This window comes from Helianthus annuus, chromosome 10, assembly GCF_002127325.2.
Source record: "Helianthus annuus cultivar XRQ/B chromosome 10, HanXRQr2.0-SUNRISE, whole genome shotgun sequence".
In the NCBI taxonomy this organism is placed as follows: Eukaryota; Viridiplantae; Streptophyta; class Magnoliopsida; order Asterales; family Asteraceae; genus Helianthus; species Helianthus annuus.
In genome coordinates, this window is record NC_035442.2 from 8,326,095 (window position 1) to 8,338,333 (window position 12,239).

Genomic DNA, 12,239 nt, shown 5'->3' on the forward strand with positions numbered 1-12,239 from the left:
TTATTGGCAAAATGTACATTACCGCGTTGGTGACAACAAATACCAAGTAGTTTAAGTCTATGACGGAGTTCTACTGAAATATCAACCGATGTAGTTGCAGAGTTGTGACGTTTTACCCTAATCATTGTAATAGTACGACCTATATAAATCGTCCGGTCTAATTAATTGTACTAATTTTATCAATTTGTTTTTATAGAGAAGTGCATCTCCTTCTTTGCACATCATTTTTAACTTATCCGAATATTGATTTCGTATACGTACGAAATACTTTAATACTAAATGATCTCATACTTAGTCCATAAGGCAATTTTTTTTTTAACAACCAACCGAAGCATTTTATTTAAGACGAATTATTTCTATACAATTAAATCGAAAATAAAAAATCTTACCAAGGAAATTAGAAAAAGAAAAAGAAAAAGAAAACATGTGGTTTTTTACTCTATATATAATATAATATAATATAATAAAACTAATTCCAAAAACAATAAAAAAGTGAGTGTGACATAACCTAACCAGGGTTAACCTGAGTGAGTGAAGTGAAGTGTTATGAGTTAGTTATTCAGGAGCAAATGTTAATGGATTCGTGTTGGCCTTGTCCCTTTTTAAACACCTTCGTCCCTCACCTCTAATCTTTGTTCCATTGATCACCACTACTCTCTCTCTCCTCTCTCTCTCTCTATATATACATACATATATATATCTATACTCGCACACTCGATTGTGCGAATTTATCCTACAATGTTGCTTAGACATATTGCTCTCTGCTTATTGCTCATTTTCATACATTCTATTTCCACCAATGTCGTTTCGAGGTAACATTCATATGAAACATTGTTAGTTTTGTTGCAACATGAGGCAATGTACGATTGACCCATGTTGAGTATTTCATTTTACGCTCCGAATTCGACTAATTCAAGTGTTTGTGTTTGTAGATTGGATGATGAAAACAAGTTACAAAGCTTAACAACCAACTCAACAACCGCGGATAGGTTAGTTGAGATCTCTATGATTTATTAATGAACTTGACTAATAATAATTGTATTGATCGCGATCGTTATGCTTAGAATGTTAGATCCATCTGATTAATTTCTGGATCATTAACTTCTTTGAATGTTACACGAACGGATCAGATAAATTTGTACTTTATCCGGATCAAAATTCGGATATCAGAATATCAGATTATTAGAAATCAGATCTTAAATTATAAGGGGTGGAAACCTTCTCTACCAGTTCTCTACCAGGACGCATTTTGCCTGGGTGAGCAATTCGTCTGGTGAAAACAAAACTATAAATTCTTGAATAGACATTCCATCAGGGAAAGCTAGCAATATTCTGGGACGGGACGGCTTACTTGGGCTGTTACAGTTACAGAATTTATGAAATTAATTTTAAATAAATTATGATGAATTTTCAGGAGAATTGAAGATATTGCAAATGAAAGGAATGAAAGAGCAGTTGATGAGGATCCAGAGAGGGTTGATTCAGTGGTTGCCATGTGAGTGGATTCTCTTAATTATCTTTATCTATACAGATTTATGTATGTATATTTTTAACTGACAATGATGATTATAATATTGATAGAATAATAATAATAAAAATATATGTGAAAAGTGAAAAGGATCACATGATGAGTGAACAACAACAAAACAATAACATCATCTTGTTTGATCTACTGTTGTTGCGTGTAAATGAATGTGTTACTTTAAGACCTCCCCATGTTCTTATGCTGTTCAATTTCTTTACTACCATTGTTTTTTTTTGCCAGCGTGGCCACATGCCACATGACCCTCCTGTCTCATTCTGTTTTTGTTTTTTTTTTTCTACTGTTTTTACTTTTTAATATATTGTTAGTTGACTGGTCACTCATTTTTCAACACTAGGATGAGTAGAAAAATCGAGTAATAAAATATAAAAAAAAAAATGAACCAAAATGACAGTTATGGTTTGGTTATGGTTAGATGTGTATAAATAATCATTTGAGTTAAATGTCATTTTAGTCCCTTATATTGGGTATGGTTGTTGTTGTTGTCATTTTAGTTTCTTTGGTTTGGGTCATCTTGCTAGTTTATTCCAAAGGTTTGAAACGTTTCCATTTTAGTCCAAATAGTTTCAAACATTGTCATTTTAGTCCACTGCGTTAACTCCGCCCATTTTTTCTGTTAGCTATAAGGGTAATTCGATCATTTTATATGGTTGAATTGCCATTCTAGTTAACAGAATTACATATAAAATGACCGAAATGTCCTTCTAGTTAATATAATAAAGAGATGGAGTTAAACAAGTGGACTAAAATGGCAATGTTTGAAACTATTTTGACTAAAATGACAACATTTCAAACCTTTGGACTAAACTGAAAAAATGACACAAACCAGATTGACTAAAGTCACATTTAACTCTAATCATTTTAACAGATGCGAAAGGATATTAAGATCTGTTTTTATCCTTTTTGTAAATAGCACGTTATATGTCAAAAAAGTTCCGATTCTAACTTTTTTATATTAATTAAATATAGGCTAAAAAATATTCAATTTATTAATTGAAAAGATTGCTAGTATTTTATTTTATCTAATATATAACTGAATTTATTAGTTGAAATTAGTTTGGACTTTGGATCCACACCCTGGTCCTATGCCGAACAGTTAACTAACCGAACCATCTTTTTCGATAACCGAACTAACCAAACCTTTTATAACCGAAACCAATTTGTTATGGGAATTGGAAAACAAAATTATCGATTACGGGTTCGGTTTTAACTCAAAACCGAACTAAAGCAACTCATGTTCACGCCTGATTTAACCACGTTGTGTTAAAGATGTGATTCGCAGCATGGGTAAAGCTTTATTGGGGCCGGTGGGTGCCCCAGCTCCCAACATTTTTTCGCTCGTAGTGTTAATTTTACAAAAGTTCCTGAAAATTTTTATTTTGTAGCGTAAAATATTGGATTTTTAGCTGTACGCTCTCCACCGATTTGCATTTTACGAGTCCGGTCACCACTGAGTTTTCGTTCAAGCTCTGCCACTAATTCAAGGAATAACATTCTGATTATTCATTTATGATATTAATATTAATAAATTGAAAATATAAAAAAAATGAATAAATATTCCTTTTTTTCCCACATGGTACCCTCAATCAGTCACCCACCCACCCATAATACATATTTAGATCTATCTACATGCACGGTACATCAAAAATCTAAAAAACTTGATTGCAAAAGGTCACATGATCACTCATTACCGGCTCGAGCCACCGGACCCATGTGGGTCCAGTGTGGCGTGGCTAAAAAATACAAGATCTGGTTCGGGAACCGACACAGCCATGGTCCGTATTTAATGACTAGACTTTCCCCACCGACGATGCATTACTCATATTTATTTTATTCCCATCACTATTTATTTATTGGCACCTACAAAATCATGTTGCTTTACTTTCCGTATAATCCGTATTCATTTTTCCGAGTATCACTCCCATTATTTTATTTATTTGACCTACTGGATTTAACATTGTACCAAGAAAAAGAGAATTGGTACTTATTTAGGGCCCACTGTTTAATAATTTTACCGGACGTAGTTATGTTTTAGAAAAAGGTCATTGGAATATAATTGAAATAAATGGAATTTAAGTTTTGGTAACTAGTTAGGACTGTTATAAAAAATCACAAAAATCTTTTTGGCCTCGTGTGAGAAAAAAATTGGGCCCTATTCAATAATTTATTATGTTTGTTTATTGATTTGAGCAAAGTCATTAATCCATTACATATTAAACAGTTGGGCTTCTGAATTTGATTGGGAAAAACAGTTGGGCTTCGAAACAATTAGGCTTTAACGTTTTTGGTTTATAAATCCATGCCTTTTAAGTTTTTTTTCGTTAAAAACATACCACTATACACACACACACACACACACATACGTATACATATAGGGTATGGTTCATTTGAGAACCACTCTTATTGCGAGAAGTAGAACCATAAGAACCAATATGTACACAACAAAATAAACCCACCCACCACCACCCAAAACCTAAACACCCACCCCCACCCCACCCCAACCCAACCCAACCCAAAGAACTTAACATTCTAACTAACCATTTCATACTTAAATGATCATATGACTTTAATTTTTTTAAGGTTTTTTTTTTAATCTTTAATTGAAATTACATTTTTTTTTGAAATTACAAATATTCATATCTAATTCAAAGGTTATGTACAAATTTCAGGAGCATTCGAAACAGCACAGAAAGGAGGAAACTAGGATTTTTATCATGTGGGACCGGAAACCCAATCGACGATTGCTGGCGCTGCGACAGGAACTGGCAGCGCCACCGCAAGCGTCTGGCAGATTGCGCCATTGGATTTGGGCGCAACGCCATAGGAGGCCGTGACGGACGTTACTACGTCGTCACCGACCCTAAACACGATGACCCGGTTAACCCCCGACCCGGAACCCTACGACACGCGGTCATTCAAGACCGGCCCCTATGGATCATATTCAAAAGAGACATGGTCATAACCTTAAAACAAGAACTATTAATGAACAGTTTCAAAACAATTGATGCTCGTGGAGTCAATGTCCACATTGCAAATGGTGGGTGCATCACAATCCAATACATTACAAATGTTATTATTCATGGGTTGCATATTCATGACTGCAAACCGACCGGTAACGCCATGGTTCGAAGCTCACCGTCTCATTACGGATGGAGAACGATGGCGGACGGTGATGCCATTTCGATATTTGGATCGAGTCATATTTGGGTCGATCATAACTCGCTTTCGAATTGTGCTGATGGGCTTGTTGATGCCATTATGGGGTCAACTGCTATTACCATTTCTAACAACTACTTCACCCACCACAATGAGGTACTTCCTAAATCCTAACTTCTAACCTCTAACGCCGTTAACTTTAACTCGGTTAAATCAAGATGTACTGATTCGGCTTCATTTTGGTTGATTGACAGGTTATGTTATTGGGTCATAGCGACACCTACGATAGGGACAAGGGTATGCAAGTGACCATAGCATATAACCATTTCGGCGAAGGTCTTGTACAAAGAATGCCAAGGTGCGTATGCATAGCATCAATGTTTTGAAAACCAGACTGGTCATCATACTGGCGACATTACCAGTTTACTAATCGGACCAGTTAAACCGGATGTAAAATATGTTTTTTGCTAGTCAAACCGCCACGCTAAAATAATAAAAGAAAATGTATTTTCTTAAAAGAAAAAAAAAACAAAATAATGAAATAGTGTAGATGTCACAAGTTCAAATCTTCTAATAAAAAAAATTTCAAAAATTTTTAATTTAAAACTGGTTTATCGGTTCAACGGCTACTCGTTAAAAACCAGCCGATCCAACTCATGCCAACTTAACAGGTTATGGGTCCGGTTTCCAACGATAGCCCGGTCTGGTTTTAACAACATTGCATAGAAGTTAAAGAAACATAGGTTCTCCAACCAACGCCACCCGTGATAAAATAAATGACCCCTTTTGACCCAAATATGTTCACGCGTCCGACTGACCCATTTTTACCACTTTGGCAAAAGTTGACATATGTTTTGTTTGGTACTTGCAGGTGTAGACACGGGCATTTCCACGTGGTAAATAACGACTACACGCACTGGGAAATGTACGCTATCGGTGGCAGTGCGGATCCCACGATTAACAGCCAAGGAAACCGATACCTTGCCCCAAATAACCCCAATGCCAAAGAGGTAACATATAACACAACCTTTTCCCATTAATTATCCACAAAAAAAAAAAAAAAAAAAAAAAAAAAAAAAAAAAACAGAAACTTATGATGGATCAAATTGGTGTAACAAACAGGTGACTCATAGAGTAATAACAGCAGGAAGATGGAGACATTGGAATTGGAGATCAGAAGGTGACTTAATGTTAAATGGTGCATACTTTACGCCATCTGGTAAAGGTGCAGCGGCTAGTTATGCGCGTGCATCGAGCCTAAGTGCTAAACCATCGTCGTTTGTGGGCTCGCTTACTTCAGGATCCGGTGCACTCGTGTGTCGAAGAGGCAGACAGTGTTAAATAAATAAAAAATAGTAATTTAATCTCTCATCATTTTGAGGAATCCAGTTTTCCAAACGATTCGCTTTGGTTTTGTTATGTCTTTGTACCAAAAAAAAAAAAAAATACTTGAGAAGTGTATATTGTTCTCTGTTTCCTTGCAAAAGTTGTATGTTTTGAGCCCGATATGAAAAGAAACACGGGTTCTTATGGAGGACGGAAATTTGAGTATTCTTCTGCTGCTATGTAATTACTACTTGCTCAAGTTAAATATCGATTAATACATAGTTTGGTTTCCTATCTCGACTTTAAACATGTCTATCTAACTTTGTAACAACTCTAACAAGTGTGTTGTTATAAGAATTAATGATCATTTTATTGTTTAAATGGACTTGGCTACGTATTTTTTTTTTCTTGGCCGCCTGTTAGTGAAAACTCACTGGTCCCACCAATACCTGCTAAGTGCTAACTAACACAACGTCAGATAAAGTGGCACGTGCATTTGGTAGTGGTCTTCAAGGAATTAAGGCAGAAACGTAGTGGAACCATTTGAACCTAACAAATTGTTGGATAATACATTTGTAGTGTTTGTGATGATTATTATGGCTATACGTTGCCATCCGTGGCAGAGAGAGGCTACATACGAGGAGATGGAGTGTTTTATCTGTGCGAATGGATGCCCATGAACGCGCTCTGTGAGAGGAAAGATGAGATTGACGAGAGTCTAAGAGAGGGCATCTATGTAAAGGAGGGCGTCAGTGGGTCGATGTGTATGGCCCACATCCGTCAGTGTTTTGTCTCCCATTGGAGATGCTCTAATGGTTCGTTCATTCATCCTCCAAGGTCAAGTCACCATTCAATGTAGTCTATTTCCGATTATATAACTACTTCATTATGTAACATTGTAAGTAAAATATATCTATCCAACCCAGCATGATCTAATGTTCTAAGGGTGCACAAAACTCGCATTGAAAAAAATCAAATAAACGAACTAGGAACCAAACCACATCCTCGTACCGACTATCTGTAGTTCGCTTCTCACTTTAAGTCAGTTTTTGGTTCAATCTAGTCAAGTTCAAAACCAAAACAAACCAATTTTTTACTATACATGACCAAAACAACACTCTACTTATTCGGTTTGGAACCGACCCAGTTCAATATCAAAACCGATACGATTTTCAGGTCCAGAGTCATTGTTTATCGGTCTAGATAGATAGCTCAAGAGTTTATGAAAGTGGAATGGAATATGGTGTTTTGAAAAAAGAACCATAAGATTCTTTTGTGTCCCACATCGGTGGATGAGAAAAAAAGAGAAGTAAAAGTGGGAATATAAAACAAGAAGGATGGGCTGCTGGTGAAACTTACATACCTGGACGGGGTCATGATGGGTGATCAGGAAGGCCCATGGCCTAGGTTAGTGACTTCCATTGCACATTAAAGGAAGGGTGCTAGCCTAAGGTCGACCCATGGTGGTCGATCCTACGTCATAATTTGTGGCAGCGGGGGCTTGCGTCCGCGCGGCCCCTACTAATATTTTATAAAGAACTTTTTTTATTTTGTTGATTCTATATCATAATTTGTGGCAGCTTGTCTTTAAGGCTCCTACTAATTTTATAAACTTTACCAACTTTTTTTCTGTCGATTCTACATGATAATTTTTGTCGATGCATAATAAAGTCGAGTCCAGAAATCACAATATAAGATTTGCTTAATTCAGAAATCACAAAAAAGATGTATGTTCATGTTCTAAACAAAAAGGTAATATGAGTATTGATTCTCAAAATGAGGGTCAAATATCTTAAAATTAAGGATTTTGTAAATCCTATACTTCAAATACGATTTTCAAAGAACCCATGTTCTGATTTAATATCTGACAAAGATATGCATTAAAATCTGAGTCTTAAAGATTCACATGACTCCGTCTCCCCCCTGACCACCAACTTTATGAAACAAGCATGAACATGGCAAGAGAGGCAATAATGCCTAAAATTATTTGTGGTCACGGGAAAGACACATTTTGACTCCATATGAGTCTTTTAGACTCAATTTTGATGCATATCTTCGTCAAATATTAAATCAAATCATGGGTTCTTTGAAAATCGTATTTGAAGTCCCTACATTAGAAGTCCCTAAATGTACATTTTTTATATGCAAAGATCATTACATGATCTAATGTGATTTAATTTAGAATATTCGATAAGAGGGAACCAAAGATAACATGGACGCAATCATATCATAGAAGTCAGAACTAGCGTCAAAGAAGTTCACTAAACTCATATTTGTTGCAGCCCAAGAATAAGTTGTATGTAAACGGTTCTTAAGGTTCGAAAGGGTCTAGGACCCGTAAGACCCTTCTTACACCCGAACCTTTTCATCCTTAAACGGTTCCGGTTCTTATACTTGTTAGATATTCGGTTCCGGTCGGTTCGGAACCTTTGCTCACCCCTAACCATGATGAAGCACGACAATTTATATAACATAGCTTTGTAATTGTGTTTTTTTATATCAAACTTCATATGCATTTACATAACTTAGTTTTATTCTTGAATTTTGTTAGGAGCCCGTTTTCGTTACTTTTATATAAAATAACTATAAATATTTGTTCTAATACACATTTAAGTACCGTTTATGATTGATTTAGACACTCTAGTTGGTGAGACAATTTCGGGTTCCAACCTGGTTTTTGTGAAGGAATGATCGGGTTTGACCAGTTTAAAACCTGGTTTTGATTGGTTCGGTTCAAGTTAGACCAGTTTCAAAGCGTAGGATTACAAACCGATTTTAACCCTACGGTTCATTTCTGGTTCAAACAAACCAGTTTCAGAACCGGTTTTTTTCACCTCCATCAGCACCTAATACATGCAACTTATAAGAACTTAGTTTCAAGCAATACAGTTTTTCAGAAGCTATGAAAAGTGAATCTTTTTACCAAATAAACCATTCATACTTTGACCGCACCTCAAGACCCTGATGCATCTTCAGGACCACCTGGCGGGCCTTGAGTCTCAGGCGCGCCTTTTTTCTAAAGGCTAGAAGATTTCCTGAAAATTAGTATGATCAACTTCAAGCTATCCAAAGACCTAGCAGTGATGTAAAAAAAAAAAAAAAAAAAAAAAAAAAAAAAAAAAAAAACTCAAGTACATCCGACAACAAGACATCACAAAACGGTACAGAGTGCAGTCACTAATCAGTAATTAACATATGACGCTTTCATACTCGAATAACACAAAGAGCTGCTAACCAAAACCGGATTTTATTTTAATATTTTAGGCGGACCTTATTGATTAAGATCTGCAGACATCGCCTTACGCTTCAATTCCAACAGCATTTGATCGTTTTCCATCTTCATCCTCTCGTTATCGATTCTCATCATCTCCAATTCCGTATCTTTTTTACGGCGAAACCTTTGCCATTTAAACCGTTCCTTCTCTAACTCCAACATTTGTGCTTGAAGATGTACCTTCTGTTCTTCTAGTTGTAATAAACGGTTGTTCAGCCATTGATCCTGCAAAAGATTCGATTTCACACCTTCTTGATCCATGTCCATCTGCACGTTTTTCACCAGAGAATCTTCATTTTGTTTTACCCTCTTTGAAGATCCTTCACCAACTCCACATGCTGTTCTTTGACCCAAATTGACACCATGATGATAATGACGGTGGTATTCATCGTATTCATCATGATCAAGATCCACATATGGATCTTGATCGTCATCATCGTCCGGATCCTCGTGTCGTCCATCGTTTATCTCATGATCATTTCGAGCTCTAAGAGCTAATCTTAACGAATGCTGTAGTTCAGGATCCGGAGGAAGGTGTAAACGATTCCCGTTATGATACGAACACATTTCTTCATAATGCAAATGTTTAGAGCTTAAAATCTTCCTAACTTCTTCTTTCAGTTTCTCCGGAACATGATCCATCAAATCAAGAAGCGACGGGTTTTCCACAACCTCACAAGACGTACCCCTTCCGAGAATTTCATTAAGCCGTTTATACCGTTTGTTTAAATCATTAAACTTATCTTCACACTGCTGCGGCGAAACAAAATGACCCCGTTCCGCCATAACTTTCGAAACCGACTTCCACTTCCCTTTCTTTTGTAAATTCGAAAACTTTCGTCGCGATCCGTACTCAGCATCTTCACCTATGTAAGAAACCGCAGTGATCAAAAGCCTCACCATCTGGTCGTTCCATTTCACTCGTTGCCACGGTGAGGCGAAGTGCATGTTAACATTCTTCGCTCCGTCTTCTTCCGTAAAGCTCGGGTCGTCCTCACCACTCATCGCTCTCGTTTCGCCTTTACCAAACTCGGCAGCTAACGAAACGGTTCGATTAGAATCTTGAATCGTTCCGGATCCTATTCGAAAGGGGAAATTCTCATGAACACAAGGAAGCATCATGGATCCTTGTTGATGATGAACTCTTTGCAAATCAAAACTCCCTCCCGAAACCCCCGATGATGACAGATTACCCTCCATATCTAACAAAACCCTAACTTCAAATTCACGGAGAATTCAACTACAGTAATACCAAATCGAAGCCCTAACCCTAATCAATTCGTTTGGGAAATGCATAATTCGCGAGTAATTTTCGTAATCGAAGATATATATAGGAATCGATAAAAAAAAACCGCACAGCAAACTTACAGTGAGTTGAATGCAGCCATCAGCTTCAATGAATTGGGGATGATTAGAGCTCCGAGAAAGAAGGCAAAAGTTAAAAAGGAGTGTGTGTGCCAACTCATTCTCTCTCTCTCTCTCTCTATATTATTATATATATATATATATATATATATATTATATAGAGAAAAAGTGAATTATAAATTTTGTCTCATGTATTAGCACTAGTTGATGCCCCTCAGCGCCTGCGTTGCGGGGCGATGCCGAATAATTCTCAATCAATTAAAAAACACTCTTATAGTTTTGTTAGGAAAAAAAATTAAAACGATGACAAGACCGTAGTTCTGAGCTCTGGGCAAAACTGTAGTTTGTCAGGATTAATGAGCGAGTGTTAGGCAGCTCCTTGACATGGAAAAAATTAAATCCAGTCAACCAATTAAAAATACACTTTTATAGTTTTGCTAAAAAAAACTAAAACGATAGCAATACTGTAATTTGAACTAAGGGCAAAGTTGTATTTGTTGAGTTAGGTAAAATCGTAATTTGTCAAAAGTTAAAATGATGACAATACTATAAATTTGAACCAGAGACAAAATCGTAATATAACTATGTACTAAGGATAAAATCGTAATTTTAAGCTGGGGACAAAACTATAATTTTAATTTGAACTCGGGCAAAATCAAAATTTTGAAATGATGGCAAAATCGTAATTTGAATTGGGGGGCAAAAACATACTTTTATTTTGAACCAGGCAACAACATAATTTTAAACTTAAGGCTAAATCATAATTTTTGAAAGGGGCGAAAATGCGAAATCGTCATTTTTAGTTTGGGGCAAAAGCGAAAATTTATTTTGAACTGGGGCCAAAATTGTAATTGTAATATGGGGATAAAATCATAATTTTGAACCTAGGGCAAAATCGTAATTTTGAGTGAGGGACAAAAACGTAATTTTATTTTGAAGTGGGAGCGAAAACGTAATTCTATTTTAAATTAAGGACGAAACCGTAATTTTAAAACGAATAGAAAATAATAAAACGAGTGGTCAAATAGGGAAGTGCCACACAGCTGTGTGGCACTATTCCCCTAAGTTCCTTTTGTATATGTAGGAAATACGTAATACCAAATTCGCACGTTATAACAAAATGTCGCATGTTGTAAAAACAAAAGATCGCATGTTCAAAAAAATATAAATCACATGTTAATAAAATTTTTTTTTGCATGTTATAAAAAAACCAAAATCGCATGATGTTCAAAAATACCAAAATCGCATGCTATAAACTTTTTTTTCGCATCTTGATACTGAATCTCGTACGCTTCGTACCTTAAGGCATTTTGTACAATAACCGGCCTCACTCTCTCTCTCTCTCTCTCGCTCTCTCTCTCTCTCCCTATATATATATAGGGTAGGAATATGGTAAAAAGTGTCTAAAATGTAAGAAGGGTAAGAAGTGTTTTAAACCATTGGATATTTGATCTAATGGTTGAGATCAATAGGGTTTAAAAATGTAAATTGTGTTTTAATTAGAGGGACCTTATGTAAAATTGAAGGGCAATAGTGTCTTTTTCAATGTTTCAAATATGGTAACCGTATCCTACA

The 12,239-nt window shown here is 36.1% G+C and overlaps 2 protein-coding genes and 1 non-coding gene across 6 annotated transcripts; 2 read left to right on the forward strand and 1 right to left on the reverse strand.

Annotated features, from left to right (window-relative positions):
- Positions 1-519: 519 nt before the first annotated feature.
- Positions 520-6,319, forward strand: LOC110883931 (probable pectate lyase 8). Its single transcript, XM_022131591.2, has 7 exons — positions 520-812; positions 933-989; positions 1,415-1,495; positions 4,213-4,855; positions 4,954-5,057; positions 5,571-5,709; positions 5,822-6,319. Exons 1-7 carry the CDS (start codon positions 739-741, stop codon positions 6,038-6,040), a joined length of 1,317 nt encoding a protein of 438 aa, XP_021987283.1. The 5' UTR covers positions 520-738; the 3' UTR covers positions 6,041-6,319.
- A 1,061-nt stretch (positions 6,320-7,380) lies between these two features.
- Positions 7,381-7,547, forward strand: LOC118483549. Its single transcript, XR_004870840.1, has one exon. It is a non-coding gene; the product is annotated as a U1 spliceosomal RNA (small nuclear RNA).
- Positions 7,548-9,139: 1,592 nt separating this feature from the next.
- On the reverse strand, positions 9,140-10,783 carry LOC110883930. Of its 4 annotated transcripts, none has more exons than XM_035979078.1 (2): positions 10,668-10,783; positions 9,140-10,378 (listed from the first exon to the last, which is right to left on the reverse strand). In XM_035979078.1, the coding sequence occupies exon 2, from the start codon at positions 10,302-10,304 to the stop codon at positions 9,297-9,299; it is 1,008 nt and encodes a 335-aa protein (XP_035834971.1). In that variant the 5' UTR covers positions 10,305-10,378; positions 10,668-10,783; the 3' UTR covers positions 9,140-9,296. The 4 variants fall into 4 exon arrangements, with proteins under 4 accessions (XP_035834971.1, XP_035834969.1, XP_035834970.1 ...); XM_035979076.1 differs by having other exon boundaries at positions 9,140-10,539; positions 10,668-10,779; XM_035979077.1 differs by having other exon boundaries at positions 9,140-10,501; positions 10,668-10,770.
- Positions 10,784-12,239: the final 1,456 nt, after the last annotated feature.

What these genes read in the sequence shown, in the direction of transcription:
- LOC110883931 (XM_022131591.2), top strand. Translation starts at nt 739, where the DNA reads ATGTTGCTTAGACATATTGCTCTCTGCTTATTGCTCATTTTCATACAT. An exon ending in AACTCAACAACCGCGGATAG is followed by an intron (nt 990 to 1,414) that starts GTTAGTTGAGAT and finishes ATGAATTTTCAG; the next exon opens with GAGAATTGAAGATATTGCAA. An exon ending in GTTGATTCAGTGGTTGCCAT is followed by an intron (nt 1,496 to 4,212) that starts GTGAGTGGATTC and finishes TACAAATTTCAG; the next exon opens with GAGCATTCGAAACAGCACAG.
- LOC110883930 (XM_035979076.1), bottom strand. Translation starts at nt 10,499, where the DNA reads ATGGAGGGTAATCTGTCATCATCGGGGGTTTCGGGAGGGAGTTTTGAT.